Raw genomic sequence first — 25,545 nt, forward strand, 5'->3', positions numbered from 1 at the left:
ACAATGTTTCAAAAAACAACCTTTGCTAGCTCCGAGAAATGGATCTGATCACATGCGAAGTCTCTGGAGTAGACATGTATACAAAGGAATTGCAATAATAGACAGCTAAAAGCACACAACACTAGGTGACCAAAACAACATGGAACCACACACCGGTATAACGAAACCGATTCCGAATCGGTCTCTTGAGTGCCAAGGATGCCCTCCGAGAGTCCGAGTACCGTCCATAATACCGTCCTCCAGATCCTTGAACATTTTCTCATAGAGACGGCGTTTTTGTGACAACATCGTCGACCTTCCAGAGTGCCGATGACGTTCTTGAACCCAGAAAACTGCAGGTCAGCTGCGAGGTGGATAACCTCATCGAGTGTCCGCTCATCACCGACAGCGGTATGACACGCCGATAAGAATGTGAAATCAGCTTGTGGTGCACTGTTCTCCATGAGATCAAAAATAACGGGAGAGCTTTGTCCCTTATGGTGAAGCGCAAATCGTATGGTTACTCGCGGTCCTGCTTTCTATGGCAAGCGAGATGTACCTAGGTGTTACAGCTTCCAGTGAACTTGGCTTCGTCATCGGACATATTGATGAACTTGACGTTGGAGGAAACAAGTTATGTACAAGCTCTAGTAGGCTCGCTGTTGACAGCAGCGAGCGTCGTGCCTTGCCCTGCGCCCGGTTGACCTTGCCCGAATTCTGCAAAGGACGGCGGAGTCACACGCGTCTTTTTGCACTCTGATCAGAGCCGAGAGTATGGGCGTGTAAGAGCAGACATAATAATTGTCCTCTAGGCATAATTTCCGCCCAGAGCATGCATGGAGCGGAATGGAAGTGAAGGACAACCTTCGCAACTTTCAGATCACGCTGGAGTATGTTGACGATGGGTAGCATGAACTCATCCCATATAATCTGCAAGAGTGCTATCAGCTTCCTCCTTGGCTCCGTTGAAATTATGATAGTTGCGTGATGTATTGCCTTTACAAAGTCGTCTTTGAGCGTCCCGAGATCTGCGAGAGTAAGAGATACTAGAGGGGGACGTGACGAGGCTCTCCTGATGCCAGGACGATAATGGTATTGCACGAGTACCGACTCGCGATGAGGATGGTGGCATGCCACTTATAACTTGATACAATGGTGAAAGGAAGAATCGCAAAAAACCTCGAAGATTGCAGATTTTAGTTACCGTGTCGTTTCATCGCGTTATAAGTGTCCGGTATTCTTGTTGCTTCATTAACAGCAGCTCGGTCTGTGCTAATAACGAACCTTTGGGCGTCAGACAGGCTCTTGCTAAACTCTGAGAACTTGTGAGTTAGACTTGGACTCGTAGACTCGAGGTGTCAGTGACCACTGCTGGTCACAGCCCTGTTCCAGGAGCCTGACAGCCTTGCATGGATTATTGCGCAAGGTAGGAGATGTTGCATCCTGAGGGATTTCTCCTATATCATGAAAGGCAGAAGCAGCTTTGTGCTGTGTCGGACGATCTCGTCATCAAATATCTGTCAAAAAAAAACCCCAGGTATCGATAGAAGTCTGCGTAGAGAGCCCATTGATTAGCCCGCATACGCACAGGAAATACTCGAGTAGGCTGGCTTGATGACAGTCTGAAGTTCTCCACTCCGAGTGCTAGATGAGCAGGAAGGTCAGCAATTCACTTACACAAGTAAGTTGGGTGATGTCTGTCAAGCAGAATCCTGAAAAGCTGAGTGCTCATAATGAATCGAGAAGCAAGTTAGCCCCTTTGAAGTGGCCCTGAGCAAGGATTTACATCCCATCGTGACGGAGCACAGAGAGAATAGAAAAGCACGTATGACTCGGGGACAACACAATTTAGTCGTGCGGCAACTGGGATAAGCATTATAATCTGACGACAACAAAAGCACGGTATTTGTTGTCGAGTCGCAAGCAGCGGGGTAACCGACGATGGTTCGTTTGGATTCAAATTAGTAGTTGCTTTTCAAGAAGTCCATAGCTATGGTGTGATTCAAACTTCAATGAAGTTGGAATGCCATTAATGAAGTGACTATTTTATATAATGCTGCGCTTACTTGCAAGCACGTGACCAAGACGCGACATGAACCTGTCACAGCCGCGTTACATCGTCCTTGAACATTTGCACCGCAGCCCACATTTCGGTTTAACAGCTCAACGATGCCAGGAATGAAGCGCGCAAGAAAACCAGTGCCAAGCATATCAGAAGAGGTCAGCGAGGATACAGATTATCAACGACCATCCATAAGTTCAAACAACTCGTGAGTACTCTGTGCACTGACAAATGAAGAATGTATTGATGCATATGTGTAGTGTGGACGCGTCATATGTATCCATCAATCAACAAGTAGACGAAACGCTCATTCGCAATTCAGTTGGTTCGCACGAGTATACAAATAGGTAATGTCCTGGCGGCGTACTACGCGAATCACATTCTGACCGTGCGCGAAATCAGTGAAGCATACTTCGAGCAAAGTGCTGCAACAAACAGATCTATTTCCTCTAATCCTCGTCCGCCTCCGGAAAGGTATCAACCGGGGCAGCTACTTCCAACGATCATGACCGGGGAAACATTGGATCTTGAGGACTCGTACACAACTGACGGACCTACGTCTTCGCAGGGTCATGACCCTTTCTCAGACCACCACATACCCACGCAACCCTACCAGCAAGCCCCATGCACTCAACTGTCTCCTGCACGAGGACTCCCTCAACCACAATCGAATACATCACATGAACATCTCGTCGCCACTCCTTTCAGTTCTACCCCAACTATCTATTCAAATTATGGTACAGGGCCATCGAGCAGCTCTGTCGATCATTTCCAGCATGATACAGAAGCATATGCATCGGGTAACTTCACCCGCTCCTCCTACCTGCCCCCCAGATCACGGTCGCCCACACCGTTCATGGATGAAGACTACAAACTTGATTCCGACAACAATACTCATTATACGGGATATTCCCAGGCTCGCGAGTTTAATCCTTATGAAGACGAGAAGACAGCGTACAATGACGAGTATGATATCTCGCGGTATGCTGACGTTCCCGGCACCGTAGAGTACTACGACGATGGTGAAAAGACCCCTGATGCTTCAGTTGGATATCAAGAACCAGAGACGCCTGTCGAAACTCGTCACTTTGGACCTGCACCCGTCGGGCGCGTTCGTAGACGCCTGAAAAAGAAACGGGTGCAACTGACAAACGGCAATCTCGTCGTAGACCTCAATGTGCCTCCAAAGCTCGTCCTCCCTTACAGAGGGGAGCCAGAGATGACCAAGACGCGGTACACAGCGGTCACTTGCGATCCCGACGATTTCGAGAAAGAAAAGTTCTTTCTACGGCAGAACGAGAACGGCCGCACAACTGAATTATTTATTGTTATCACTATGTATAATGTGAGTTCAAGGGTGGTTGAGACATCTACTTTTCAAACCCGTTATTGCAGGAAGATGAGGTCCTCTTTTGTAGGACCTTGTATGGAGTGATGCGCAATATAGCACATCTTGGCTCGCGCAAGAATTCCCAGACATGGGGACCGGATGCCTGGAAAAAGGTGATCACTTCGCTATCCACGCTGCTCTACCCTTCTCATACCCTCCAGGTTGTCGTTTGTATTGTGGCGGATGGCCGCAAAAAGGTTCACCCGCGTGTGCTTGACTGTTTGACGCTTCTTGGAGTTTACCAGCCTGGAGATCACATGAAGAACAAAGTTAACGACAAGGAAGTCACTGCGCATCTTTTTGAGTATACGACTTCCTTTGCATTGGATCCGAACCTTCACTTCAAGTATCCAGATAAGGGTATCGTACCAACGCAAATTATGTTTTGCATGAAGGAGAAGAACCAGAAAAAGATCAATAGTCACCGATGGTTCTTCAATGCCTTTGCGCCCATGTTACAGGTAAGCGGAAATGTCATTAAAGACAGTGTAAAGCTCACTGTATACTTAGCCCAATATCTGTGTGTTGCTCGACGTCGGAACACGCCCTGGCAATAATAGCATATATCGGCTGTGGAAAACATTCGACGTCAACTCAAACGTTGGTGGCGCTTGTGGTGAGATCGCAGTATACAAAGGCAAGAATTGGCAGTACCTGCTGAATCCCCTAGGTTCGATAGTTCTTTCGTTCGATAATGTCGCTTCTTGACATCTAGTGTCTTCCCAGTCGCAGCTCAAAATTTTGAGTACAAGCTTAGCAATATTTTGGATAAGCCAACCGAAAGCATGTTCGGTTACATCAGTGTCCTGGTATGCTGATGTGCTGAGTCTACCGTGAATGATCTAACTGATGACCACAGCCTGGGGCTTTTTCTGCTTATAGGTATACTGGAGTTACCAGTTATCAGCAATGCCCATCTTATAGCTTTACACAGGTATATCGCTTTGGCAAATAACAAGGACGGAACAGGTCCTTTAGCTTCTTATTTCAAAGGCGAAGTTCTTCACGGCCACGACACCGACATATTCACATCAAACATGTGTAGGTCTTTGCATCAGGCTTCTTTTGCAACTTCCCTAATGTTTGAGCGCAGATCTGGCAGAAGATGTATGCCTCCTTGCTTCCGGATGATGCTGTGTGCTGAGATTATTTCAACCCCCAGCGCATCCTTTGTTTCGAGCTCATAGCGAAAGCAAATTCGAATTGGTAACGCTCAACCTGTCATGAATTTGCACTCCTAACTGGGTGGTTTCAACAGGGTGTTGAAGTATGTTAAGGGTGCCATTGGTGAAACCGACGTGCCAGATGCGCTACCAGAGTTTATCAGCCAGCGCCGACGATGGCTAAATGGCTCGTTTTTTGCAGCGGTATATGCTGTGGCACACGTAGGGCAAATTATGCAGTCTGGGCACAGTTTTAGTCGAAAGGTGACCCTCATGATCGAGACCGTTTATAATATTATCAACATAGTATTTTCATGGTTTGGAATTGTAAGTGTTTCATAGTTGTCCAGATGAAATGCTGACGGACAAGTGCCAGGGAAATTTTTACCTTTTTTTCGTCAGTTTCAAGGTCATTTATGAATCGGAGCAGAGATTGAGTCGTTCTCACAGGTCGTCCTGAGTTCGTCATTAGAAGACAAGTCTTTTGGCGTGCCCTCCATCAGGTATTTCAATGCCGTAGTTCAGTATTTTTTGGCTTCGATAATCATCGCCTGCTTCCTCTTGTCCATGGGGAACAAGCCTAAAGCGTAGACATTTCCTTCGACGTCCAAGCCGCGTTGATGTTGACATCTAGACAGGGCTCATCGTAAATACCTGCTAGCCTCGCTGTTCCTTGCGGTCCTGATGGTTTACCTCATCATTGCATCTGTGCTATGTGGTATGGCTGCATATAGCCAGGCTGGTGGAGGTGTGGTCCTTCTGAGCGTGGCAGTAACCTACGGAGGTGAGTATCATTTGCTACGTTGTCCTTTCGCCTTGTGATTAACTTCGATTTGCGTAGTGTATATCCTTAGCAGCCTCCTGGCGTTCGACCCATGGCACATGTTTACCAGCTTCGTGCAATACCTTCTACTGAGCCCGACATACATGAACATCTTAAGCATGTATGTCGTTTCATCGACTCGGTTGTGAGCGTAATAATCACTAACACATTCAAAAGATACGCGTTTTCGAACCTCGATGATGTAGGTTAGAGCCTGCACTAGTCGGACATCTAATCTGACGGCGTCCTAGATATCATGGGGCACTAAACAAGATGCAATTCCAGACGCGGACCTCGGTGCCGCAGTACAAGACTCTCATTCTCAAGTCGATATTGCTATGCTTGCCGAAGCTGCAGACGTGAACGGTATTTACGAGGAGTCAATCGATAACCTGAAATACCGGAAACCTACAAATAACGACAAGGGCAAGGTAATTACGGAGCGAGAACGAGAGATGGCAGCTATCGACTACTACGCCAACGTCAGAACCAATGTGCGTTGGTTTCATCGATTCAAGAACTGGAGGCTAACATTTCATAGGTGCTGTTGGCTTGGGTGTTGTCGAATGTGAGTCCGTCGAATCGGAATTTAGACCATGTGTTGATGAGATGTCTTCCTGGCAGGGCGTACTCTTGCTTATCATTCTCTCCGGTTCTGATCTATCAAGTACTTTCAATCCAGACGCAGGCGTATCACGGACGAAGGCATATTTGATATTTATCCTTTCGTTTGCGGCAATCACTAATTCAGTGGTGTGTATTCCATGTTAGCCTGGTCGGACGAGAACTCAAAGTTGGATTTTAGCGCCTCGTCGGCTCAACCTTATATCTGCTGACAAGGATATTCACCGCATGACGAAGCGGATCTCAGTCTTACAGAAAGTAGAAATCGCACCATCCTTACATATGTAGAATATCATTATGTTAAATCCTGTTCAGGCATGTGTGCAATGGTTCGTCACACGGTGTCACGCGGTGTCTTATCACTTCGACTTTAGTCTCTGACCGCGATGTCGGAATATTGGGTATCACATAAACGTTACCACTGCAAGTATTGTAACATCTATATAGCAGACGATGTCCCATCTAGGCAGCACCACGAGAATGGAATGCGTCATAAAGGCAATGTCGAACGTTTTGTACGCGGGCTGTACAAGGCTGGCGAGAAAGCTGTGAAGGATAGGGACGAGGAGAAGCGTGAGATGGAGAGGGTCAACAAAGTGCGTTTACATCCAATTTGCATATACATTCACTAAGTTACACTTCAGGCCGCAGCTGCCGCATATGCTCAAGATGTAGGTGCTGGACTTGGGGGAGTCGGATCATCGTCTTCACGTGGTGCTCCTGCTGCAGCACCTGCACCAAAGAAGCCTCCAACAAAACCAAGCAATCCGTACGCTAACTACTCAACGGCTGCATCGCTGGGATATGCTGATCCTGATGCGGAGCGAGCTAAGGCAGAGGCGGATGTGAGGCAAAAAATGGGTGTCGCAGGAGAGTGGCAGTACGTTCAGAACTATACATCGGGATCTCGTGCACCGATACGGAATGAGGTTCCAAGCGTGTCCGAAGATGCCAATGGAGAGACGACAGGGTCTTCTGAGGGTAACAGGAAACGTGAAGCACCGGTGGACGATATCGAGGACGAGCGTGTTTTCAAGCTGAGGAGGAAGACAGTTGGCATTGGATTGGGAGACTTGTATGACCCGGGCATTATTCCTATCAAGCTTAAGGTGAAGAAAGAGGAATCGACGGAACCGCAGCCTGCTTCATCGAAGACTGTTATCGAAAATATCAAGGCGGACGACATACTACCTACTGATTCAAAGGTGAAGATAGGATGGAAACGTGCAGCATTTCAACCGGCCGCCTAAGTACCATAGTGTTTGCTCCCGTTGAGAACTGACTTGCTGCTGAAATCAATCACATAGTCGTTCTCCGAACCTTGAAACTATCTTCGGTCGACCGTTTTGGACAAGTGATATTACTCTCGAATTCCAAGTGACAGCGAACTGAAAGATCTTGCTTACCACGCTGATCATGGCAATGCTGGCGAGTTTCCTGTTGCTGGAGATCATCGTGCCCAAAATACACCTGTCTAAATCAAGCGACATCATTTTTGATCTTCTCAGTCCCTTCCAGAACTCCCTCCTGTTGTCCACCAGCGCGCAGGCAGTTCCGGTATCAAACACTTCGTAGGCTATGCACATGTGGCAGTGTACAAGGTTGGGATGAAAACCGCCCAACAGTTGTGATCATTCGTCCAGATGGGACCTTTTGTTACTAGTGCTCGGTGGGATTGATAGGCGAGGGACCGACTTTAAAATATAGTATTCGTGTGTATAGCAGCCTGAGCAGGTACTAATGATCACGGCATGTTTGCTTGACCGTCTTAGCTGCGAGCGTGCAATTGCACCCGAGGCCAATACACAATCTTATCTTTGTGACTCGCCACGTACGGTTCCGGGTTGCAGTTGAATTCCGTCTCTGAAGTTACAAATAGTGAGTCGAAAACAAATATCATTCTCCAGCGTATGTATTCTGCAGGCTCAGTTCTTAACCCAACAAACACAGATAACAATCTAGTACTGGCGGTATGGCTGAAGCGCCGAGCACCACAGTCCCACTCCCTATCGTAGCCTGTGACTCGGAGCCTGCAGCTTCAGAGTCATCCATTCCGTCAATGGCCGTACCATCACTTGTACTGCCAGGTGCAAAGCAAATAGGCGACGTTTCGTCTCAGGTGCCAGACGACGGCCCCGTTCCGCTCTCGTTTCCTGCAATCTTGCGCAACCCAAAGCTCGTGGATCGATATGCCCACCTCCGCGAGCACTCGGTCGCTGCGCCCCCCAAGGCCTCAATTTCTAAGGCACGCCGGGACGAACACGAAGGGAAGCGCTGGATACGGAGGAGGGAAAATGGTCCGTCGTGCCACTATTCACATGCAAGTCACACATTGACATTTCTCCTTCTAGCTAAATTTACGAACAACCCTCATGTCGTGCCACCGTCGCGCGGTGATCATGCGGTACCGGTACCCTCAAAGCTCTCCACCTTTCCCATCCCCTTACCTCCGTATCTTCCTCGGTCAATTGTGCTACCGTCTAGTGTTCCAGGCTCTCGGGATCCTGCGAGTGCTTCCGCTGGACTGTTTTCCCTCTCGCTGAAGGGCGCCCGACGAGCATTGAGAGCCAGACCAGGCGCCCGGAATATAGTAGACGCGATTGAAGGTCATTTGTGCGCCTGGCTCGAGGGAGGGACGTACCCGGGAGAGGACCAGGGCATTGTTTTTCCGGGGGAGAAAGTGGGAGGGAGGGAAGATGTACTAGAGGTAAGCAGACGGCCGCTCGATCTTGTGTGGGTTGTTGGGAAGGATGGTGCGGATGGTGCGTTTGAGAGGTATGTAGTACATTGTCTGGCTCGGTGGTATGGTGTTGTTAGCTTTAGTAAGTGATCGACTGGACTCTGAATATTTTGGTCAGCTGAATCATTTTTACGTAGGTAAAGAGGTGAACGGCAAACGCCTGACATATCTACTGCGACCCCAAGTTACGCAAGTCACAGCCTCAATAATCGACACACCCCCTGCAACAGACATTTCCCAAGTCGATACCGAATCAGATTTCGTATCTGACATTCACACGTCTGACCTGGAGTCCGACTTTGCATCCGACATAGAACATGAAGCACACGCCGGAGAGCTCTCGGCTATTTCGGAGGCACCTTCATCACCCACGGCATGGTCTGTGATTGGTGGATCAGACTTTGAATTTGACGAAGGGTTCGCAGCGTCTGTGGAGTCGCTCTCCATAGACGCGGAAACTAATGATTTGGAGAGGACCCCACGCGCAGCTGACGTACGAGGCAGTGGCGGTGTATACGTACGGAATGCGCGTACCCGATTTAGTGCGTGGAACGAGCCTCGGAGTGGGTCATCACCATCAAGGTCCCCTGCGAGGAGACTGCCGCCTACGCGAAGGGTCATGAAGCAACAGGGGAAGAAATTAGGGAAGAAATCAGGGAAGGGAACGTTTTATGATTATTTATTTGCCTAATGTACTAGTGTTGAGGATCCTTGTTCCCTGTGATGATGTATATCGAGCTTGATTTCAGCTGGAATACTTTGGAGATCAACCCAGTCGGTACCGGTTGACTTTTGAAGCATGTGAAATGGCTTGTGGACCTGGTGTACAACAACCGACTGAACCTGTGACCTGTGAGCGATATCCGATTGCGGTATGTTCACCATGCGGCTGTGTCATGAATTTCACTCAAACACAAGAACCATTGGAATTGTTGCACAGGAGGGACTCCGGAGCCTCCGCAGAACACGCGGAGAAAAGCAAGTCCGTCACTAATGGTAACACCATTTAGTCTCAAAGGTGCCATGCCCCTCTTCATCTACAAATTTGCTATCCCGAACTATGCATGCGCAGTCTATTAATTCTCACACTAGGATTCGATTTCGCTGGCGGTTTGCAGCCACTCTGCTTTCCGCGGGTGCATTTTTAAAATCTCATCGTGTACTACTGAGACAAAGGGACTAGCTTTGAAGCAACCCAGCTGAATATCGGTGGTATAAAAAAGACCCAGAAGTAACGGAAGGTTACAAGATATAGTTTCGGGTCCGGTATATGTACCTAGCTTTAGCTTGATTTAGAAGCAAAGATGATACTGTCATAGATACCGAGTTATTGCACAATTAAATAATAATTACATAGTAGTGTCCTGGCAGTGTACCCCAGTGTTCGGGTCTACAATACATGTTTCAGGTACTCTTATCAATTCATACTTATAGTCCATCGTATCATAGACTGCCCTCCCTCAAGCTGTATTCCATCACAGCGACTAGTCAACTCCTATGGCCATAGAGGATATATCCACTCTCCCGTCGCACCGCGCAATCTCCATATCAAGTCTTCATTCTCAATTATACCCCGATGCCAAAGTCATCGATACCAGCCAGCCAACTCGGCCTATCACCCTCAGTCATGTCCAAGAGATAAAAGAGGAGAACGATCAACCCCCCGTTTACCGCCTATACAGGCGTCGCTTCACTGGTCTTCTTGGTTTCGTGAGTCTGGATTTCGTCTTGTTACACCTTGTGATACTTATTGTGCCCTAGATTCTACTGGGCCTCGTGACCGGTATGCCTTGGGTATGGTTTGGCCCCATATCGACTGATAGTGCGTACTCAGCTTCAGCGTTGATATTTTACTTAACAGTCTCCAATAGCTGCTCAGGACTTCGACATTTCCATCGACCAGGTGAACTGGCTTGGTAACATCATGTCCTGTGTCTTCCTCCCCGTCTCCCTCCTCATCCCTATTTTCTGCGCGCGCTTCGGCATCCGCCGCTGTGTGAGTTCCTTCTAGTTATCGTGCTTCAACTAATATTGAACTTTTCCAAAGTCGGAAGTCGGTGTAGTGATGCTCCTCATATCAGGCTGGGTGCGCTATGCGGGCACCATCGAGTCCTTGTCCCCTGAGAGTGCTTACACTCTACTCATCTTCGGCCAGGTGCGCACTACTTTCTCATCTAATCCCATGTCACTCAATCGTTCCTATTTGCCATCACATGCAGTTGTTCTCGGCAATATCTCAACCTATCTTCCAAGTCCTCGGTCCAAAATATTCCGAGATGTGGTTTGATCTTAAAGGACGAACCACAGCAACAATGGTGATCGCCATCTGTGAGCCTCTTTCATTCATCTTTGAAACCATAGTCTTCAACTGGGATCCGCCAGCCAACCCTATAGGTGGTGCGATTAGTCAATTGCTTAGTCCTCTAGTCGGTACTCCAAGGCAATCTGTGGGTCCCCAAAAATTTTCTATTGTTGTGTGGCTCATAGTTTTCTGGGACAGATACTGGTCCTAGCGATCATATCTACTGTTGTTGTTCCAGCCATTTTTCTCATCGAGAATGCACCACCAAGCCCACCTAGTACGTCCGGCGTGCTCCACATTGTTTCCCATGTACCTCTTACTAAGTTTCCCGAACAGCATATTCAGGCTCCAAGGCCTCACAATCACTCTACTCACTCCTATGTGCGATGGTCGGGCGAGTTCGCCGCGACGACCCTGCTTACATGACTCCTCACGAACGGCTGGACTTCACTCTCAATACGCTAATTTTTGGTGTACTCGCTGGCGCGTGAGTTTTTTTTTACCTCACTGTATGAACGCGCATACGAAACTTGCACAGGGCAAACGCGCTCAGCATCCTTTCGGCACAATATTTCGTAAGTTTTTCTTCTCAACACACAACATCATTATCAAACGTGTCACCCACAGGAACCTGAGGGGTACAGCGACTCCATAGCAGGTCTTTTTGGCGCAACCCTCCTACTTAGTGGGGTTTTAGCCGGTGTCGTCACTGCTCCTCTGTTCGATCGGGTATTGACCCACCATCTGGGCATAACAATAAAAATTCTCGTCCCAATTGCTGCAGGAGCGTGGTTGAGTCTAATCTGGGCTAGTGAGTGCGGTTCTATTCGCTTCGTAGACAATTTCCCGTTTTGCGCAGTGTTGTACATTGGTCCACAGCGAATCGATGACGTGGCAGTTTCTTTGTGATTCGCTGTCGATCATTTTCTGATGATCATGCCAATCACCTTCTATACATCCCTTCACGCGAGCTGATCTTTTCCCAGTCAAACCAAATAACACCGGCGGTATCTTCGCGATCATGGCCATCATTGGTATCTGCTCCCTGATCATGCTCCCAGTTGGCCTTGAGTTGGCAGTCGAGGTTACCCGAAATGCAGGCAGCAGTGCCGCGATTTTGTGGTGTTCGTAAGTCTCATTTCTTTGTATATTATCCCTCATACCTTCATACTCACTCGCTGCCTTCCATAAGTGGCAACGCATTCGGCATCATATTCATTCTCGGTATGTCACACCCACCCCAATTCAGCGATGAGTTGCATTCCTGACATCCTTTGTGTGTAGCGGAAGGTGCCCTCCGCGCATCGGCGACCGCATCCCCACCATATAACATGCACACAGCGTTGGTGCTGCACGGCGTGATAGTGATGGTGGTGGGCTCGAGCGTTGTGTTTGTACGCGCGAAGCAGGCGCGGCGGGAGATGGATGAGCGCATGGCGCAGCAGCTTGATTCAAACCGGCATGTGGAGGGGGTGCCGATGGATACATTAGGCACGAGCTCTTCAGGTCAGTCGATCCAGTCGATAGACAAGGAGGAGAACGGATGGATACAGGATGGAAATAAATCGATACCATTACCTGATGAAAGAGATGATACCAGGGCGGAGGTGATCGGGACTGTTGCACGATAAGATTCATGATACCTGATCCTCGAGTGTGTAGACTTACATTTCTAGTATTAATATTGTTGAGACTGAACATAGTCTAGTTCGCACAACCTAACTTATAACTTATAACTATATTATCAGCGGATTCCCACGGGTCTGAACTTGTGCAGAACTACTTAATATTTACGAGAATTCCTCTATTATGTAATATTGATCAGTGTCGGATCTTAACATCGTTCATCCCACGGGACCTGCAGCTTCAGAAGTTTCATTGCATTAGTAGCAGTTGTTTCAAGGGTTTGACTTTAGCGAATGGAAATTCACTAGCAAAGCTCATCTCTCGTTGTCCCTCTTGAAACCCTGGAAATACTTCTCTCTGAAATCTTTATGCGCCGGAACGTGCGTGTCCCTGCTCTCCTCTGCTTCCCTTACGGAATCAAAAGATGGAGGTGGGTACTCGGCATGCGCGGTCTTCTTTATCGTGATCAACTATTCAAGCATATCAATACCACAGGCATTCCGAATATAATGAGGCCCATAACTTACCCTCCGCCCCCAGCTTCCAAAATCCTGCAAACTGTTCGCTACAAGTTCCATCCCCTCGCACAATACCGTATTGATATCGGGTGGGGCGTATTCGGCGCTTACCGTAGGCAGGAAGAACACGAGACGTCCGCCTGGGCGGAGGAGATGCCGTGCAAGAAGAACAAGATCTGTGACGAGTTGAGAAAGCTCGTAGGGCTTCGTTGGGGGTATGTAAGGTTCATTTCTACATCAAAATGTTCCGGTAAACCAGAGGAATTTGGGGGTCAAGAACTTACGGTCGTGGAATGACGGATTGAAGCCGATCTTCCCGGATTTTTTTGCGCCCGAGGCGTTTTGCTCCTGCACGAACACCATCTGCAATAAGCCGTTGTTAGACCGACATCATCGATCAAAAAGGTGCATACATGGTGGGTCGGTTATGATGGCGTCAAAGAAGCTGCCACAACGCCACGGGTGGTTTGTGACGTCAAATGTGCAAAGATCCATGATACGGGAGGCTACGCCGTATTGTGAGGCAGCCCGAATGATGCCTGGAGTTTTATCTGTGGGACAGTGTTAGTGCACAGAAATACTTGCAACGCTAAATTACATGCCCTTTCCACGCATTTGTCTCCCGTCGATATCCGAACCATAGACAAAAGCGCCGAAGTAAGCTGTGGTCTGATGAAATTATCAGGCTGAGATGGGTAAAGTACAGTTGACCAACATATGCCATGCTACCAGTGCCAATGAATGGGTCGTAGATCAATTTGCCAGAGGAGGCCTAGTGGCCGTGTAAGTTCGATCACAAGCAAGCGCAGGACAAAACACACTAGTGTCTGATTCGCCATCAAGAGGGAAATCTCTGCCTCCATGCTGGTGTTTCCGAAGTACTGGCGTTTCTTAACGTCAAAGGTTCCCATCAATGAGCGTGCAGTTCCATGTACGACCTAAAGATGAGTGACAATTCAGCTAACGAACAAGTAGAAGGTGTGCGAAACGCACCAACCTGCCGAAGTAGACTTGGGTGAATTCCCCATCCTTGTGCAGTCCACCATCGGGTGCTCGGCCACTCTCGTCTGGTGATTTATGAGTTTAGATTGCATGAAAACACTACAAAGGCATGGGGAACATACACTCCTCAAAAACTGTGAGAGTAACTTCTGGGTTCTTCATCTCGATCTTACCCAAGAAGTCCATGTATGCGAAGCTTTCGATGATCTGACGCTGGCGACGTTGGCTGATGGTAGAATTGTACCCTAGGACAAAAAATTTGAATGATGTGTCTGGGATATATCGTTCCCATTGCGGGCGAGCTCGACTGTTTTGTTCATGCAGCATCTCGTAAGATGCGCCTTCGGCGTAGAACTCATGAACAGACCTGATTAAATATCTTTTGAGCAGACAGTTAGTGAATATAATAAACACACACTTTATCAGGATGCATCTCTGAGCTAAAATATGTGCATGCTCTTCCTTGTCTAGCATCAGGATCATGAATGGTCGTTGGATGGCATTGTCGAGGACGTTGGCGTAGCGATCAAAGCCTATCGTAAAACCATGAAGCTCAGATATCGAGAGGAGCTCTGGCACACGGAATTCCTCGTGTGATTGAGCGAATACGAAGAGGTACTCCATTATTTGATGATCTGTCGGGAAGGCGTCATTTTCAAAACAGGTTTATCTTTGAGGTGTTGTTTGGCAAGAGCTTTTGATCCAAACATCATGTCCCTGATCAGAACATACTTAAGCAAAATATAAGGCAAGTATGTACTAGTAACCTGTATAAAGGTACAAGGGTGATTCTGACGATGTTTCATATGCCGTGATGATTAGTCCGTATTACCACCCATTGACGCCAACACGTATGGCCCTATAACCAAGTCATAGGCCATCAGAGTGGTGAGCCGCAGATACTGTCATGTATGCCTGATTATGATATATAGAAAAGATTTTCGTTATAAAGTCATATAAAGCCATGTATAACGTCGGAAAACCACCGCAATCAACGTAAAGCACCCTGAGGAGACTCACGAGTTCTGAACCTCTGGCGGGTATACATCGTAAAGAAAGTATCGTTTACAAGGCTCCACTCTTGCGTCTCCCAACCACTCAGAGCAGAAATTGCTCGTGAATAATCCCATCCAAACCCAGGAACATGAGGGAATCGGCTGTGAGCAAAGCTGCACACACGTTGGCTTGCCGCAACTGAAACCAGGGACCATCCAACCCAGAGTTCACGAAGCGTACTAGATGACGGTCCTTCGTTCGAGTGGTCCAAATGTGCGCTAGTGGCAGCAGCTTGAGACAATACACCCTGGGTGTTGGTGCGTCTTTCTTGATTTTCGTATAACGTTTCCAGATCTTCCGCTTCTACTCCCTCTCTACTGGAATCCATTTTCGGATCATCACCAAACCAGTCCTGGGCGTTGAACCACATTCCTAGTGAAGAGAGTTTCTCACACCGGCTGGCTAGGAGCGCAACTTCGGCCAGAGTAGGTCCCTCTGATTCCCATGTTTTGCTGTCGTCGTCGATACGTGTGTCTGTCTCTGTGCCACTTCTCAACCACTGCAACCCTAGTTCCTCGATATCCTTCCATGCCTGAGGAATAGTCTCCAGGTCATCTCTACAAAGCGCCGGCAGCCGTCCGCCAATGGCACGATCTGCAGCCACTGTATCCATGACATCGATCTTGAAGCTACGCAAGGCATGGAGTGCGAATAAAGGAGATATCATAGAGACTGGAGCCTCTTGGCTGAGTGGTACGGACTTGAATGGGTCTGAAAAAAAATATTCTGCTATGAACTTGAAGTTTTTGATATTGATGAACTTCAGCCGATCTTCGTCGGTCCGGTTGGGAGACAATAACTCCGCAATTGAGTAGAAGGCAAAGACTGACACGGGTCTATCCACCCACAGCGTAAGGTCCTCTATTGAATGGGACCCAATCATTTCCAAAATCGCAGTGGTATGTTTCACAGTTGCCACGCGCAGCCTAAGTTTCTTGAGGGAGCCGAATATCCTAGAATACGGGTTATCCGAAACAAAACCCTGCGAAATTATCTCGAATATCTCGAATGGCTCGTCAAGACCCAAAACCAAATGGAAACCTGCGTCTTCAAGGCAAGGCATCCTCCCAAGTTCTCTGACAATTTCTGCAGACACCGTCAGCCCTGGATTATGAGTATTCCAGGGTTCATGTTCCGATAGCATGTCCACAGCCTTAAGGAATGTATAATTCTGCCCATTAGAGAATACCGGCGCGTGCAGTCCAGAGGTGACACCAGTACTATAGAACGGGGAGAAGATGTGGACTTTCTCCAGCGTAGAGCACTTTGCCATGAGGCAGCCTAGTGCAGCACCTAAAACTGATGCTGGAATTTCCCTGGGACAAAATTTTACCGTCAAGGATTGCAGGCCCTGAGATCCTTCAACTAGCAGTTGAAGGCACACTAGTAAATCGGATTCCGTGTCATTGAATGCATGAACTTCAAGGTGGGCGAGATTTGGAAGAAGAGGCGAGGGACTCTCTGTCAGCAGCTTATAGTATGCCATGCGATGGGTCCTACTGAGGCAGAGCCGCCGAATGCGAGAGCTGTAATAAAACATCCTATCCCACGACGAGCAGTGGGAAGCGTGGGTAAGAAACTAAGACAACAACATTTAATGAACGTTTCAGGACTGGACATGATAATATACTTACTGTGACCCATGACGGAAGCTTTCGATTGACAAGTGAAGCTCGTTCGATCACAGATGATGGCAACAGAAGAACAAGTGGCCAGATCGTTTGTTGATTTTCCCAAAGGAGGTCAATAGCAAGTTCGTGAATTGAGTGACTAGTACGCGCGAGAGCCGACAAACTGTCCAAATCGTGTTGCTGTAGAAAAGAGAAAATGTGACGAAGGACATCGTAAGGAAAGCGTTCGAGCACCATTTTCAATACGAGAACTTAGAGTCTGGTTGAAGGCCAAATTGGAGATTACCAACGCCCGTAGCTTGCGGCCGAATTTAGGCAGAACCGACGGTTCTCCGCCTCAAACTTGCAGAATGAACATTTGACTTACGGTAGGAAGACAACGAAGTGGGTTATGTACCGGACCAGTAGGATAATTAAAGAATATCACTGAAGCACATACATCAGCCTCTAGTAAAGATGAGGCCCTGCTAGAATTTCAACTCAACGTACGTGCGATTTTATTTCTCCAGCGGTCGCGGTCATCGCCTTTCCCAGTCTTTTTTGTCGTAAGAGCGCATGCGAAGTTAGAGTCCTTGATTGAGGTGACAGTCTGCATTTGCAATGCTCCTTGATGTACTTGCTTGTTTGGTTTGAAATTCTCCCGTTTCTCTAACGTTGCTTTCAGTATCTAAGTTTTTGTTGTCGTTGTTCGAGTCGCGCTCCAATTCTGAGACGTCTGATATTTTTCGACTGAGAGACCTCGTTCGTAAACTCCAGCAATGTTATGCACCTATACTACCCTGTATCTGTCACTTTTTCCTGATGACCCAACAACAGCTTGGATTCGTTGCAACACAACAGAAAAAAAACGTCTGAATGAAAATGAAACGCACAGTTCCATTGAATCATCATGCATCCGAATGCGAATACGTCTGAAGTTCAATATTTGTCAATTGAGAGTGTGATGTGGTTCCGGGCTCAGGGGAGTCGCAAACGGTGTTGCAAACCTGTAGGTGCATCCGAGTGACGAGGACCGTATGCATGACGATTTGAAATGTTACAAACATATTTGAGGAGTTGAACTGCGTAAAAAAAGTATCAGGACCCCCAGCCAACATCGAGTTAGATTCGGGTTTCTACACACCGGCAGCCATTGAATGAATAAAAGATTGAGCACAGATAGTGCTAGGATTGAAAAATTAACTCCGTTTTGACAGTCATGAAGGGACTACTTGCTTAGCCCAGTTCCGAAGTAAAAAATGTTGTGTTGTAGAAGGATATTGAGCAGCAGACACCTTCTTTCGCGGTATGCCCAATATACACGAATCATGGTGAGTACCATGACCTCTGAGGCAAAAAAGTGAGCACTCGACTACATTGATGGCTTCGGGATCTCACCAAGCTCGAATACTGCTAGAAGTGACCAATTATATGCAACCTTCGTGCCATGGGATAGCGAGTAACAACCGCCACCTATGTCTGATAGTTGAACTTGTCGTCGACCTACACTGAGTGATTTACATGTGGCTCTCTTCAAGACACTCACTTTGCGACTGATTCCAAGCCTTCAGCGCTATTACCACGTCCAAGATCGCCAGGCACTGAAGTGAGGTATGTCAGAGTACAGAATGTGGGAACGCAACTGTATGCGCACGAGTACCGTTGACAACATAAGGCCCAGAATGGATTTCTTTTGTCCCCATAATGCATAGGTACGAAGGATGAAGATACCTGGAGATCCTGTGAGTATTCTGCGTGAATACACTATAAGCATCGTAATACCTTCTGCACCAGCTATGCACAATGCAGCAGTACCTAGGGACGAACTTGAAGCGGGACTGGTAGATTCTATTGTTACGATACTTACAATACCACATTGACTGTAAAATTTTACAAGTCTAATACATCGGCAAATCCTCAGGATGGCAGGTGACATTTTTCCGACTAATGCTCACCACAATTTTTTCATTCGGGAGATAGTTCACTTCAGTATCCTGATTAGGCAAGTCGACGTTAGAGCATGCGATTTGGACTCACTGCATAAGTGTACAGAGAGCATCAAGGCTGGCATGTATCTCGTCATGATATAAAGAATACTTCCTTTCCTCCACCGTGGCCAATGAATCAAAGATACCTATACACAACAATCAGCCTGTCGATCGACATGCTATCATATCTTGCAAAATCACCTCCTGATCCAAGGTTAGGAAACAATCGTAGACCTGTGACAAGATGTTTATGAATGACGACTGGATAAATGGCAAGAGCGCGCACCCAAGAAACCACTAGTGATGCTAGCGCGAACCCTGTTAGCTATGAGAGATTATTATGGTCGAAATGATAGCACCGAAAAAATACTGTCAGTGCCAAGATTATAGATATGAGTGAAACGAAGATGTCAACAAATATCAGCCACTTACATTCTGGAACTGGAGGATGGTTGAGAGATGAATGAAGGTTTGTGAATCCATGTTTAAGAGAGAGTCGGATAGAGGCGCTAGTATCGAGCACGGCGAACAATTCCAATCAGGGTCAAGCGTAACTCATTAGGCCTTACTAGTCCTCAGGACTTCAGCAAGAGCACCATGATAAAGTAACATGCCAATCAAGGTTCGACCGGTTAAAAATCTTTGACTGCTTCAAGGCACCTCAGCACGATAGAACGCAGAGTATCAAACGTGCCACGAACCTTATAGGTACTCAGGGTCCTCAGCACCCCGCGTAATGATACGGTACTACATCTCAAATCCTGCGGGTCGATTTCCTATCATTCCACGTAATGTGTACGATTGCCGCTAATAAGCAAAAAGTTCAAAGTTCAACGGCATGCTCACCTGACACTGAAAAAAATCCAGGCATACTATGCAGAGCGCCTAGAAATGATGTTGGGTTCAAGTAGAATAAAAGATGTGACTTCTGGACGGGAGGAGGGAGCGTTGGATTATGAATGCGAAGGTAGGGGAGTGGAGTCTTGATCTTGTGGTGAGGAGGTGAAGGAGACGAAGGTACATACCCTGTCACGTCTGTACGTGTGTCTGAGACTCTGAGCCTGAGCCTGTGAATGTTGTTTCCAAAGCTGGGACTAATGAAAGCTATTCAACTTCCAATAGCAGACTTTCATTTCTCACTTTCGTTGCAACAACCCACAACGAGAGTCGAGACGTCGACAGATCACGAGAGTTTGTAGTGGAATAACATAACTGTGCGCACTGCGAATGAAAAGCAACGATCGCTTGTAATTTCTACACCCGACGAGATACCGCCGGGATCGGGTGCAATTGCGTCGTGCTCGTTTGTAGTTCTGTCTCTTCTTTATTGTTCTTTGTTGTTAACTACCATGGCGACTTCTGCTTCGTTTCATGGTGCCGTTGGTCTTCAAAACGGAAGCAGCTATCAGATTGATAAAAAGAACTTTTGGCGATACGCCGGATTTATTGCCACTCCAGAAATTCGTGTCAAGTGACCCAACTTTCATAGATCACATTGGAGAAGACAGTTCCGGAAGTCGGCAGACTCTCGCACTCATAACAGCAACTACAGACTTCGATGACACCATTGACTTCCTATTTCCGTTAGATGTTCTCGATGAATTCAATGACAGAATCTTAGACAAGTTACCGGGCGATTTTCGTAAGTACTGCAAAAAGACATTGACCATGGACTCTATTCACGAAGCAAACAGACTCTTATTTCAGTTCAGACAACCTCAAAGAAGCAGAGCACACTCAGTTCAATGCACCAGAAAACACTCCCGACTATCTCGCGATGTAACTCATCCTAGAGTTCCTCATCGCCTTGATCTAAAACCAAACTGCATTTGCGCGATTCAACGAAATCTCTCGGTGAAAAAGGTGTTGGTGAGAAACGGGCGCGTGCGCATGATTGCACTGCATCGTCGAATCATCGAAGTCCAATTTCTCAATACGTTTGAGAGCCACTGCATCTCGCGCATAACCTTTTCGTTCCATCCAAACTGTTCGTCATGGACAGTAAATCTCAGACAATTTCCACTCAGACCCGCATATGCAACTACATTCAGTGGTTGTAAAGGTTTGACGTTAGCGCGGACCGTCCTTGACCTGCGAAAAGACCCGTTTGCTCACGGTCAATTGTATACAGCTTTGTCGAGGGTCAGATCTTCAGAACGCGAAGAGACACGCTGTGTCTATTTGCGGAGACGCACGAAGGATAAGACTGCAAACATTGTATTCAGTGACCTGCTACTGTAGACACCGTTGAATAGAAAACAGACGACCGAAGGCGTGTCCTCGTATAAATTATACTTACCACGCGTTGTTTGGCAACGGTTTTGGATCCAAACAACCACATTGATTCAGTATAGTATGCAAGTAATCACCTGGCTATGGATCACTCTAGTTAATGATGCCCATTGAAGCACTTCAAGATTCACTACACCTTAGGCATGTCCTACAAGCAAGCATTCAGGCGTTCAACTCGGACGAAGAGAGCTGTATGCCCTTTCAGATCTCTCCTCCCCCACAACAGGATGCTCACAAACCCGGCATGTAGTCGAAGAAGGCATTGAAATGCTTCGCGCTCTTCTCCCAGACACGATGATTATAGCTGCTTTGGATATTATTGATCGCGAAGGTGGTGAGTAATACTTCCATACGCTACAATTTTTGCAGTTGAATGAGGGGCCTTTAGTCGTAAAGTACAAGACCTCTTGGGGCCGGCACCACTACGAAGTTATGGGCACCACTTCAACATATACCGTCTTTCCGCACCTCGATGTTGCATCTACAGCCGTGTCTAGTTACTGTACCTGCCCATCATTCGCATTCGCAGTGTTAATATCCGAGAACCATCTTATGGTGCGAACTTACATCTCAATGGTAATAGCTGAATGACACCCCTAGTAGTGCAAACATGTTTTGGCGGTATGCCTTGCAGATAGGTGGTCTCGTTGTGTCGTGCGTCCCATCGAAGATGATGACTTACTGTTGAAATTTGCGGGGCATGTCTCTCCCTAGACATTCTGCTTGCAATTCTTGGTCGCAGGCATGTCTTCATTTCCATCAGAAGCCTTGTATAAATAAGGAGCACCTGATCGAACAATGTGTCAGATTGCCCTAGTTCTTTGCTTCTTTATCGCACGATCGTCTTCGTGAAGACCTCGTCATGACACCGTAGCACAACAACACGACATTCAATTCGGTTCCATCTGCACATGAAAAAATGCCTTCATCGATCTTTGGTTGCTCTAGAAGTATTTGCAGCGTGAAGTTGCACCATCCACAACACCACAGTTTATATCGGTCAGGCCATTAGGTTCTCTAACTGGGAGGTGTAGATGGATCCTTGATCATCCAGTCAAGCACGCAATTCTCGATCGCACATACCAAGCACAAATACTATCCATGATGTGTAGTAGTCCAACGACACTGCAAATGCAGAGTCGTTGAGGGGTCGCGACATCGGCTCCTTTCTATTGAGAAGTCCGTCGGCACTCAGAACACCAGCTGTCGCAGCAACTTATTGCAGAAATTATTGGACGTGTGAGGAATTGACGGGCCATCAATTTGGAAGAAATGCGACTGCGTCCTCCGAAGAGGTAGGACGCTCCGCTCATAATCAGCTCCTCTACAGTACTACTGACATTTGTGTTCCGTTTTCTCATTTAATTATTCCTCGCCCCCTTCAAAGGCCTGAGCAAGCCTCAAGACGAAATAGCCACCGATTTGCGTAACAGTCAAAGTGAGTCAAGACTGTCGGGAAGAGCCCTTCGATGGCGAAATTTGATGATGATTCCCCCGACTCAGACAAGCTCAGATACCGTCACAGCAACATCATTCAATATTCATCCTCCAAAACTGGGCGATCGCTCTCGCGGTTTTAGTGAGTATCATACAGCTAAATACATTTTCCCCTCAGACCGGATCTAATCAGTGCAGTACTGCAGATCTAGGTACATATCACTCTTCCCCCCAAAAAAAAAGAATTTCATATGTACACTGCCAGATATGAATGACTGTGGGGATGAAATGTATTGTGAAAAACGAGCGCGTGAACTGCCACGCTGGAGGAAAGAGATGTTTGAATTCAAGTCCCAGAACGGGCGAAAGAGATTTCAAATGAATAGGTTCTTTCTGCGTCATCCGGGGTATGCAGAATGATATTTAGCACGTAGTATAAGAAGCTGTTTTCCTACTGTCTCTCAATCAGATCGATATCACATCCCCACAAACAATGCGTATCTTCTCTGTCCTCGCTGTTGCTTCCGCCTTGACAGCGTCAATATCTGCCAGTCCTACTAACATTGATAGTACAGGAGAGTGTCCTATATTTTGCCCAGGTCGGGCTCGCAATTGCTGCGCAGGGCAGACATGCTTGGCAGAGGGCACAGTTGTGAGTATAAGTATTTTGCGTCTTGGATTTAAACACAGGACTCACTGCTGGCATGGTAGCCCATCTGGGTGTGTGTGAGTCATGTTTCTACTTCAATGCATCGGTGCAGATGATGACTGATGGCACGACATAAGAATTACAACTAGTTTGATGTTGAGGTGATCAATGTCTTGCTTCTGAGACAAAATTCACTGCTGCTCGGGCATTGGGGATCTTGGAATAAGAAAAGTCTCAAATACTCGAATACATAGGATATGACCGAAGTTTTGTATGCGGTACGCTTGAACATAGAAGCCTTCGATGACACCACAACTTCTCCCCTCATAGACGCTGTTTTCTATATGTACATGGAAACATGGGAATGCGGGCTGCCATCATGTTTCGTAACTTTCCTCTCGATCGATCATTGCCTGCTCATCCCTCAGTGCTCAGTATCAGTGCCCTCTTCGGCATATATATTTGCATCTTCACCCTTCGGTTTCGTCGCTCCGGTCTGTATCGCAATTCTCTATCCCGAGGTTGTCTCCTCTTGTACAGAGAATAACGTCTCGGGGGGTTGTGCTACTGGGCATCGGCGTGAGGGTGACGCTCGTGAAAACTTGATTAGATGCAAATGATTGGTCGAGATCGACCGTTTTCTTTGAGCACATGCGGTATAAGAAGGTCACGATCACCAGGATATTGCATATGAATAGATTGAGGGCGGCCTAATTTCCGTCAGATTTCACAGAGTAGTGCAAGGACGGGAGCGTGCTTACTCTGACATACGCGAAGATAAGCGTGGTCGACGTGTGGCCCATGGAGAGGTTTATGGAGTGGATGATTGTGACGATGGTGGTTAGAAGAGATGCGCTGAACACAGATTGGATTGATATTTGTCTGCTACGCGAGAGTCCTACGTTATGCCAGAGATACAGTGGCGCAACAACGAGGGAAATATCCGCGAAGCAGTCCGCTGCAAAGACAAAAAAGTGAGGACCATCCTGGCCACAGAAAGTACAAAGAGGCACTGACTGATCAGTTCCAAGAGCGCCACCGACGGCAGCGTTATGCACGAGCGAAGTTCGCATACGGTCATCTTCTGGGCGATCAGCGCTGCCCACATACATGCAAAGGACACTGAAATGATATACGTGATCTGTTTAAGGAACTTGTGACCCGAGTGGTTGGCGATGCGGATGACGGAAAAAATGATGCTCATGCGCGCAGCCCTGGACCAACGAGTAAGATTTAAACGTGACTGAATGAGCAGTGATGCGGCGTACCACAGGACGAAGGTGAACGTTACCGGTAGGATCCAGGCTGGGAATATCATGAACACACGATTAATATTGGAGTGGGAAGTCAAATACTCACAAGTTATTCTTTGGTCGAGCCAGAGACACATCAGGCAGAGAACTGGGAATATGTGGTTGGTCTACCGGACAAGGCAGCGCACAAAAAAAATTCACCGTCTGCTATCAGTGCAACTGCCGCCCATGCATCTTCCCACCAGAAGTGACGCGTCCAGGCTCTGTAAACAAGTCTGGCAATGGTGCACAGTATAGCAATACTATTTGACACCAACACCGCGACTTTGCATATGATACACATAAAAACACGACATATGTACTAGCTCCCTTCCACTCACCGATCAGGTTGGTTGAGTAGTAGAATAATGCTGCCATCGGATATGTCTGGTGGACAAGAAAAGGGTGAGCTTCAGATGCACATTTTGAATACTAACCTTACATGTGATGCAGGAAGACCCTTTGTACATGTCTCCATATCAAAATTTTATACGACATTTCTAGACAGTGAAGATGACCTGCAGGGTTAGGCAGACTGATTTCTCATGACCTGTATAATGCCCTGTGGCACCTGTTATGCAGATGGGACGTTATGTCACTTTTCAGTCAAAAAAATCAAAATTTCTGTCCTTTAGACTCTATGTCGAACGGACTTCGCCCTATTCGATTTGCGGGGGCTTACTCCCGATATCACATCGCCTATCCATACTTGCTGGTACGTTGTATCAAAACTGTCACTGATCAGAAATGACGGAAATGGATAAGTTCGGGCAGGGATGTTCTGTGGTGATGTCTGGCCTTCATAAAGCTATGACATTTGGCGAACCTGCACTCAGGCTGCGTCACGCGTTGAATTAGTGATCAAATGGTCAATTGATATGATCCTAGAACTTACTGAAGCCTGTCAAGTTGAATAAATTGTAGGTTCAATTGATCCCAGTGAAGCTTGCCAAGAGTACGTCTGAAACAATCAGGGGTGTCCAATTAAACAA

The 25,545-nt window shown here is 47.2% G+C and overlaps 11 protein-coding genes across 11 annotated transcripts; 6 read left to right on the plus strand and 5 right to left on the minus strand.

Annotated features, from left to right (window-relative positions):
- Positions 1-8: 8 nt before the first annotated feature.
- On the minus strand, positions 9-455 carry F5147DRAFT_564596 (uncharacterized protein; the record flags this gene model as incomplete). The annotated part of the gene is made up of 1 exon (XM_041430728.1): positions 9-455. A coding segment is annotated over one exon (447 nt), but the record flags the coding sequence as incomplete, so codon positions are not given.
- A 1,657-nt stretch (positions 456-2,112) lies between these two features.
- F5147DRAFT_664938 (glycosyltransferase family 2 protein) lies at positions 2,113-6,408 on the plus strand. The gene is made up of 21 exons (XM_041435053.1): positions 2,113-2,249; positions 2,302-2,388; positions 2,444-3,386; positions 3,437-3,544; positions 3,593-3,892; positions 3,942-4,101; positions 4,158-4,240; positions 4,291-4,313; positions 4,366-4,472; positions 4,525-4,538; positions 4,594-4,637; positions 4,690-4,921; positions 4,971-4,991; positions 5,045-5,181; positions 5,233-5,378; positions 5,436-5,538; positions 5,595-5,619; positions 5,669-5,911; positions 5,959-5,985; positions 6,042-6,170; positions 6,223-6,408. Exons 1-21 carry the CDS (start codon positions 2,149-2,151, stop codon positions 6,271-6,273), a joined length of 3,084 nt encoding a protein of 1,027 aa, XP_041299456.1. The 5' UTR covers positions 2,113-2,148; the 3' UTR covers positions 6,274-6,408.
- Positions 6,409-7,776, plus strand: F5147DRAFT_664943 (uncharacterized protein). Its single transcript, XM_041435054.1, has 2 exons — positions 6,409-6,637; positions 6,686-7,776. The coding sequence occupies exons 1-2, from the start codon at positions 6,428-6,430 to the stop codon at positions 7,289-7,291; spliced, it is 816 nt and encodes a 271-aa protein (XP_041299457.1). The 5' UTR covers positions 6,409-6,427; the 3' UTR covers positions 7,292-7,776.
- A 30-nt stretch (positions 7,777-7,806) lies between these two features.
- Positions 7,807-9,608, plus strand: F5147DRAFT_664950 (uncharacterized protein). Its single transcript, XM_041435055.1, has 3 exons — positions 7,807-8,338; positions 8,393-8,863; positions 8,919-9,608. Exons 1-3 carry the CDS (start codon positions 8,014-8,016, stop codon positions 9,470-9,472), a joined length of 1,350 nt encoding a protein of 449 aa, XP_041299458.1. The 5' UTR covers positions 7,807-8,013; the 3' UTR covers positions 9,473-9,608.
- A 536-nt stretch (positions 9,609-10,144) lies between these two features.
- Positions 10,145-12,866, plus strand: F5147DRAFT_664953 (major facilitator superfamily domain-containing protein). The gene is made up of 13 exons (XM_041435056.1): positions 10,145-10,491; positions 10,543-10,603; positions 10,653-10,777; positions 10,829-10,936; positions 11,001-11,109; positions 11,164-11,228; positions 11,282-11,360; positions 11,420-11,570; positions 11,622-11,658; positions 11,711-11,894; positions 12,070-12,211; positions 12,276-12,307; positions 12,368-12,866. The coding sequence occupies exons 1-13, from the start codon at positions 10,279-10,281 to the stop codon at positions 12,712-12,714; spliced, it is 1,653 nt and encodes a 550-aa protein (XP_041299459.1). The 5' UTR covers positions 10,145-10,278; the 3' UTR covers positions 12,715-12,866.
- Positions 12,867-12,887: 21 nt separating this feature from the next.
- On the minus strand, positions 12,888-15,017 carry F5147DRAFT_664957 (tRNA guanosine-2'-O-methyltransferase). Its single transcript, XM_041435057.1, has 10 exons — positions 14,648-15,017; positions 14,352-14,596; positions 14,221-14,294; positions 14,049-14,165; positions 13,943-13,999; positions 13,830-13,896; positions 13,641-13,778; positions 13,512-13,590; positions 13,237-13,459; positions 12,888-13,179 (listed from the first exon to the last, which is right to left on the minus strand). The coding sequence occupies exons 1-10, from the start codon at positions 14,851-14,853 to the stop codon at positions 13,024-13,026; spliced, it is 1,362 nt and encodes a 453-aa protein (XP_041299460.1). The 5' UTR covers positions 14,854-15,017; the 3' UTR covers positions 12,888-13,023.
- Positions 15,018-15,176: 159 nt separating this feature from the next.
- On the minus strand, positions 15,177-17,522 carry F5147DRAFT_832337 (uncharacterized protein). The gene is made up of 2 exons (XM_041443810.1): positions 16,920-17,522; positions 15,177-16,864 (listed from the first exon to the last, which is right to left on the minus strand). The coding sequence occupies exons 1-2, from the start codon at positions 17,151-17,153 to the stop codon at positions 15,221-15,223; spliced, it is 1,878 nt and encodes a 625-aa protein (XP_041299461.1). The 5' UTR covers positions 17,154-17,522; the 3' UTR covers positions 15,177-15,220.
- Positions 17,523-17,807: 285 nt separating this feature from the next.
- On the minus strand, positions 17,808-19,597 carry F5147DRAFT_119073 (uncharacterized protein). The gene is made up of 16 exons (XM_041428113.1): positions 19,585-19,597; positions 19,316-19,532; positions 19,243-19,252; positions 19,170-19,189; positions 19,085-19,117; positions 18,933-19,029; positions 18,851-18,879; positions 18,763-18,793; positions 18,678-18,710; positions 18,550-18,626; positions 18,442-18,496; positions 18,294-18,386; positions 18,132-18,242; positions 18,040-18,080; positions 17,961-17,977; positions 17,808-17,902 (listed from the first exon to the last, which is right to left on the minus strand). The coding sequence occupies exons 2-16, from the start codon at positions 19,364-19,366 to the stop codon at positions 17,845-17,847; spliced, it is 756 nt and encodes a 251-aa protein (XP_041299462.1). The 5' UTR covers positions 19,367-19,532; positions 19,585-19,597; the 3' UTR covers positions 17,808-17,844.
- A 638-nt stretch (positions 19,598-20,235) lies between these two features.
- On the plus strand, positions 20,236-21,129 carry F5147DRAFT_664986 (uncharacterized protein). The gene has a single exon (XM_041435058.1). It carries the CDS (start codon positions 20,255-20,257, stop codon positions 21,122-21,124), a length of 870 nt encoding a protein of 289 aa, XP_041299463.1. The 5' UTR covers positions 20,236-20,254; the 3' UTR covers positions 21,125-21,129.
- Positions 21,130-21,236: 107 nt separating this feature from the next.
- F5147DRAFT_119213 (uncharacterized protein) lies at positions 21,237-22,117 on the plus strand. The gene is made up of 3 exons (XM_041428115.1): positions 21,237-21,509; positions 21,564-21,730; positions 21,779-22,117. Exons 1-3 carry the CDS (start codon positions 21,443-21,445, stop codon positions 21,887-21,889), a joined length of 345 nt encoding a protein of 114 aa, XP_041299464.1. The 5' UTR covers positions 21,237-21,442; the 3' UTR covers positions 21,890-22,117.
- Positions 22,118-23,564: 1,447 nt separating this feature from the next.
- F5147DRAFT_119174 (uncharacterized protein) lies at positions 23,565-25,226 on the minus strand. Its single transcript, XM_041428114.1, has 8 exons — positions 24,996-25,226; positions 24,895-24,940; positions 24,716-24,838; positions 24,621-24,662; positions 24,530-24,566; positions 24,279-24,475; positions 24,023-24,219; positions 23,565-23,971 (listed from the first exon to the last, which is right to left on the minus strand). Exons 1-8 carry the CDS (start codon positions 25,029-25,031, stop codon positions 23,732-23,734), a joined length of 918 nt encoding a protein of 305 aa, XP_041299465.1. The 5' UTR covers positions 25,032-25,226; the 3' UTR covers positions 23,565-23,731.
- Between the last annotated feature and the right edge of the window lie 319 nt (positions 25,227-25,545).

Source organism: Suillus discolor (genome assembly GCF_016758755.1).
Source record: "Suillus discolor strain FC423 chromosome Unknown F5147scaffold_2, whole genome shotgun sequence".
NCBI classification, from domain to species: Eukaryota; Fungi; Basidiomycota; class Agaricomycetes; order Boletales; family Suillaceae; genus Suillus; species Suillus discolor.

What these genes read in the sequence shown, in the direction of transcription:
- F5147DRAFT_832337 (XM_041443810.1), bottom strand. Translation starts at nt 17,153, where the DNA reads ATGGTGCTCGAACGCTTTCCTTACGATGTCCTTCGTCACATTTTCTCT. An exon ending in AGCTTCCGTCATGGGTCACA is followed by an intron (nt 16,865 to 16,919) that starts GTAAGTATATTA and finishes TTGTTGTCTTAG; the next exon opens with TTTCTTACCCACGCTTCCCA.
- F5147DRAFT_119174 (XM_041428114.1), bottom strand. Translation starts at nt 25,031, where the DNA reads ATGGAGACATGTACAAAGGGTCTTCCTGCATCACAT. An exon ending in AGTTGCACTGATAGCAGACG is followed by an intron (nt 24,663 to 24,715) that starts GTGAATTTTTTT and finishes ACATATTCCCAG; the next exon opens with TTCTCTGCCTGATGTGTCTC. An exon ending in GCTCGACCAAAGAATAACTT is followed by an intron (nt 24,567 to 24,620) that starts GTGAGTATTTGA and finishes TGATATTCCCAG; the next exon opens with CCTGGATCCTACCGGTAACG.
- F5147DRAFT_664950 (XM_041435055.1), top strand. Translation starts at nt 8,014, where the DNA reads ATGGCTGAAGCGCCGAGCACCACAGTCCCACTCCCTATCGTAGCCTGT. An exon ending in GATACGGAGGAGGGAAAATG is followed by an intron (nt 8,339 to 8,392) that starts GTCCGTCGTGCC and finishes TTCTCCTTCTAG; the next exon opens with CTAAATTTACGAACAACCCT. An exon ending in GTATGGTGTTGTTAGCTTTA is followed by an intron (nt 8,864 to 8,918) that starts GTAAGTGATCGA and finishes ATTTTTACGTAG; the next exon opens with GTAAAGAGGTGAACGGCAAA.
- F5147DRAFT_664943 (XM_041435054.1), top strand. Translation starts at nt 6,428, where the DNA reads ATGTCGGAATATTGGGTATCACATAAACGTTACCACTGCAAGTATTGT. An exon ending in AGATGGAGAGGGTCAACAAA is followed by an intron (nt 6,638 to 6,685) that starts GTGCGTTTACAT and finishes GTTACACTTCAG; the next exon opens with GCCGCAGCTGCCGCATATGC.
- F5147DRAFT_664938 (XM_041435053.1), top strand. Translation starts at nt 2,149, where the DNA reads ATGCCAGGAATGAAGCGCGCAAGAAAACCAGTGCCAAGCATATCAGAA. An exon ending in TCGCACGAGTATACAAATAG is followed by an intron (nt 2,389 to 2,443) that starts GTAATGTCCTGG and finishes GCGCGAAATCAG; the next exon opens with TGAAGCATACTTCGAGCAAA. An exon ending in GCGAAAGCAAATTCGAATTG is followed by an intron (nt 4,638 to 4,689) that starts GTAACGCTCAAC and finishes TGGTTTCAACAG; the next exon opens with GGTGTTGAAGTATGTTAAGG.
- F5147DRAFT_664953 (XM_041435056.1), top strand. Translation starts at nt 10,279, where the DNA reads ATGGCCATAGAGGATATATCCACTCTCCCGTCGCACCGCGCAATCTCC. An exon ending in TCACTGGTCTTCTTGGTTTC is followed by an intron (nt 10,492 to 10,542) that starts GTGAGTCTGGAT and finishes ATTGTGCCCTAG; the next exon opens with ATTCTACTGGGCCTCGTGAC. An exon ending in GCCGCGATTTTGTGGTGTTC is followed by an intron (nt 12,212 to 12,275) that starts GTAAGTCTCATT and finishes GCCTTCCATAAG; the next exon opens with TGGCAACGCATTCGGCATCA.
- F5147DRAFT_664957 (XM_041435057.1), bottom strand. Translation starts at nt 14,853, where the DNA reads ATGGAGTACCTCTTCGTATTCGCTCAATCACACGAGGAATTCCGTGTG. An exon ending in TCTCACAGTTTTTGAGGAGT is followed by an intron (nt 14,295 to 14,351) that starts GTATGTTCCCCA and finishes ATAAATCACCAG; the next exon opens with ACGAGAGTGGCCGAGCACCC. An exon ending in GCACTGGTAGCATGGCATAT is followed by an intron (nt 13,897 to 13,942) that starts GTTGGTCAACTG and finishes TAATTTCATCAG; the next exon opens with ACCACAGCTTACTTCGGCGC.
- F5147DRAFT_664986 (XM_041435058.1), top strand. Translation starts at nt 20,255, where the DNA reads ATGGTGCCGTTGGTCTTCAAAACGGAAGCAGCTATCAGATTGATAAAA.
- F5147DRAFT_119213 (XM_041428115.1), top strand. Translation starts at nt 21,443, where the DNA reads ATGCTTCGCGCTCTTCTCCCAGACACGATGATTATAGCTGCTTTGGAT. An exon ending in TATTATTGATCGCGAAGGTG is followed by an intron (nt 21,510 to 21,563) that starts GTGAGTAATACT and finishes AGGGGCCTTTAG; the next exon opens with TCGTAAAGTACAAGACCTCT. An exon ending in TATCCGAGAACCATCTTATG is followed by an intron (nt 21,731 to 21,778) that starts GTGCGAACTTAC and finishes CACCCCTAGTAG; the next exon opens with TGCAAACATGTTTTGGCGGT.
- F5147DRAFT_119073 (XM_041428113.1), bottom strand. Translation starts at nt 19,366, where the DNA reads ATGGATTCACAAACCTTCATTCATCTCTCAACCATCCTCCAGTTCCAG. An exon ending in TCCCGAATGAAAAAATTGTG is followed by an intron (nt 18,794 to 18,850) that starts GTGAGCATTAGT and finishes CCGATGTATTAG; the next exon opens with ACTTGTAAAATTTTACAGTC. An exon ending in TTACTTCGGAACTGGGCTAA is followed by an intron (nt 18,081 to 18,131) that starts GCAAGTAGTCCC and finishes TTTCAATCCTAG; the next exon opens with CACTATCTGTGCTCAATCTT.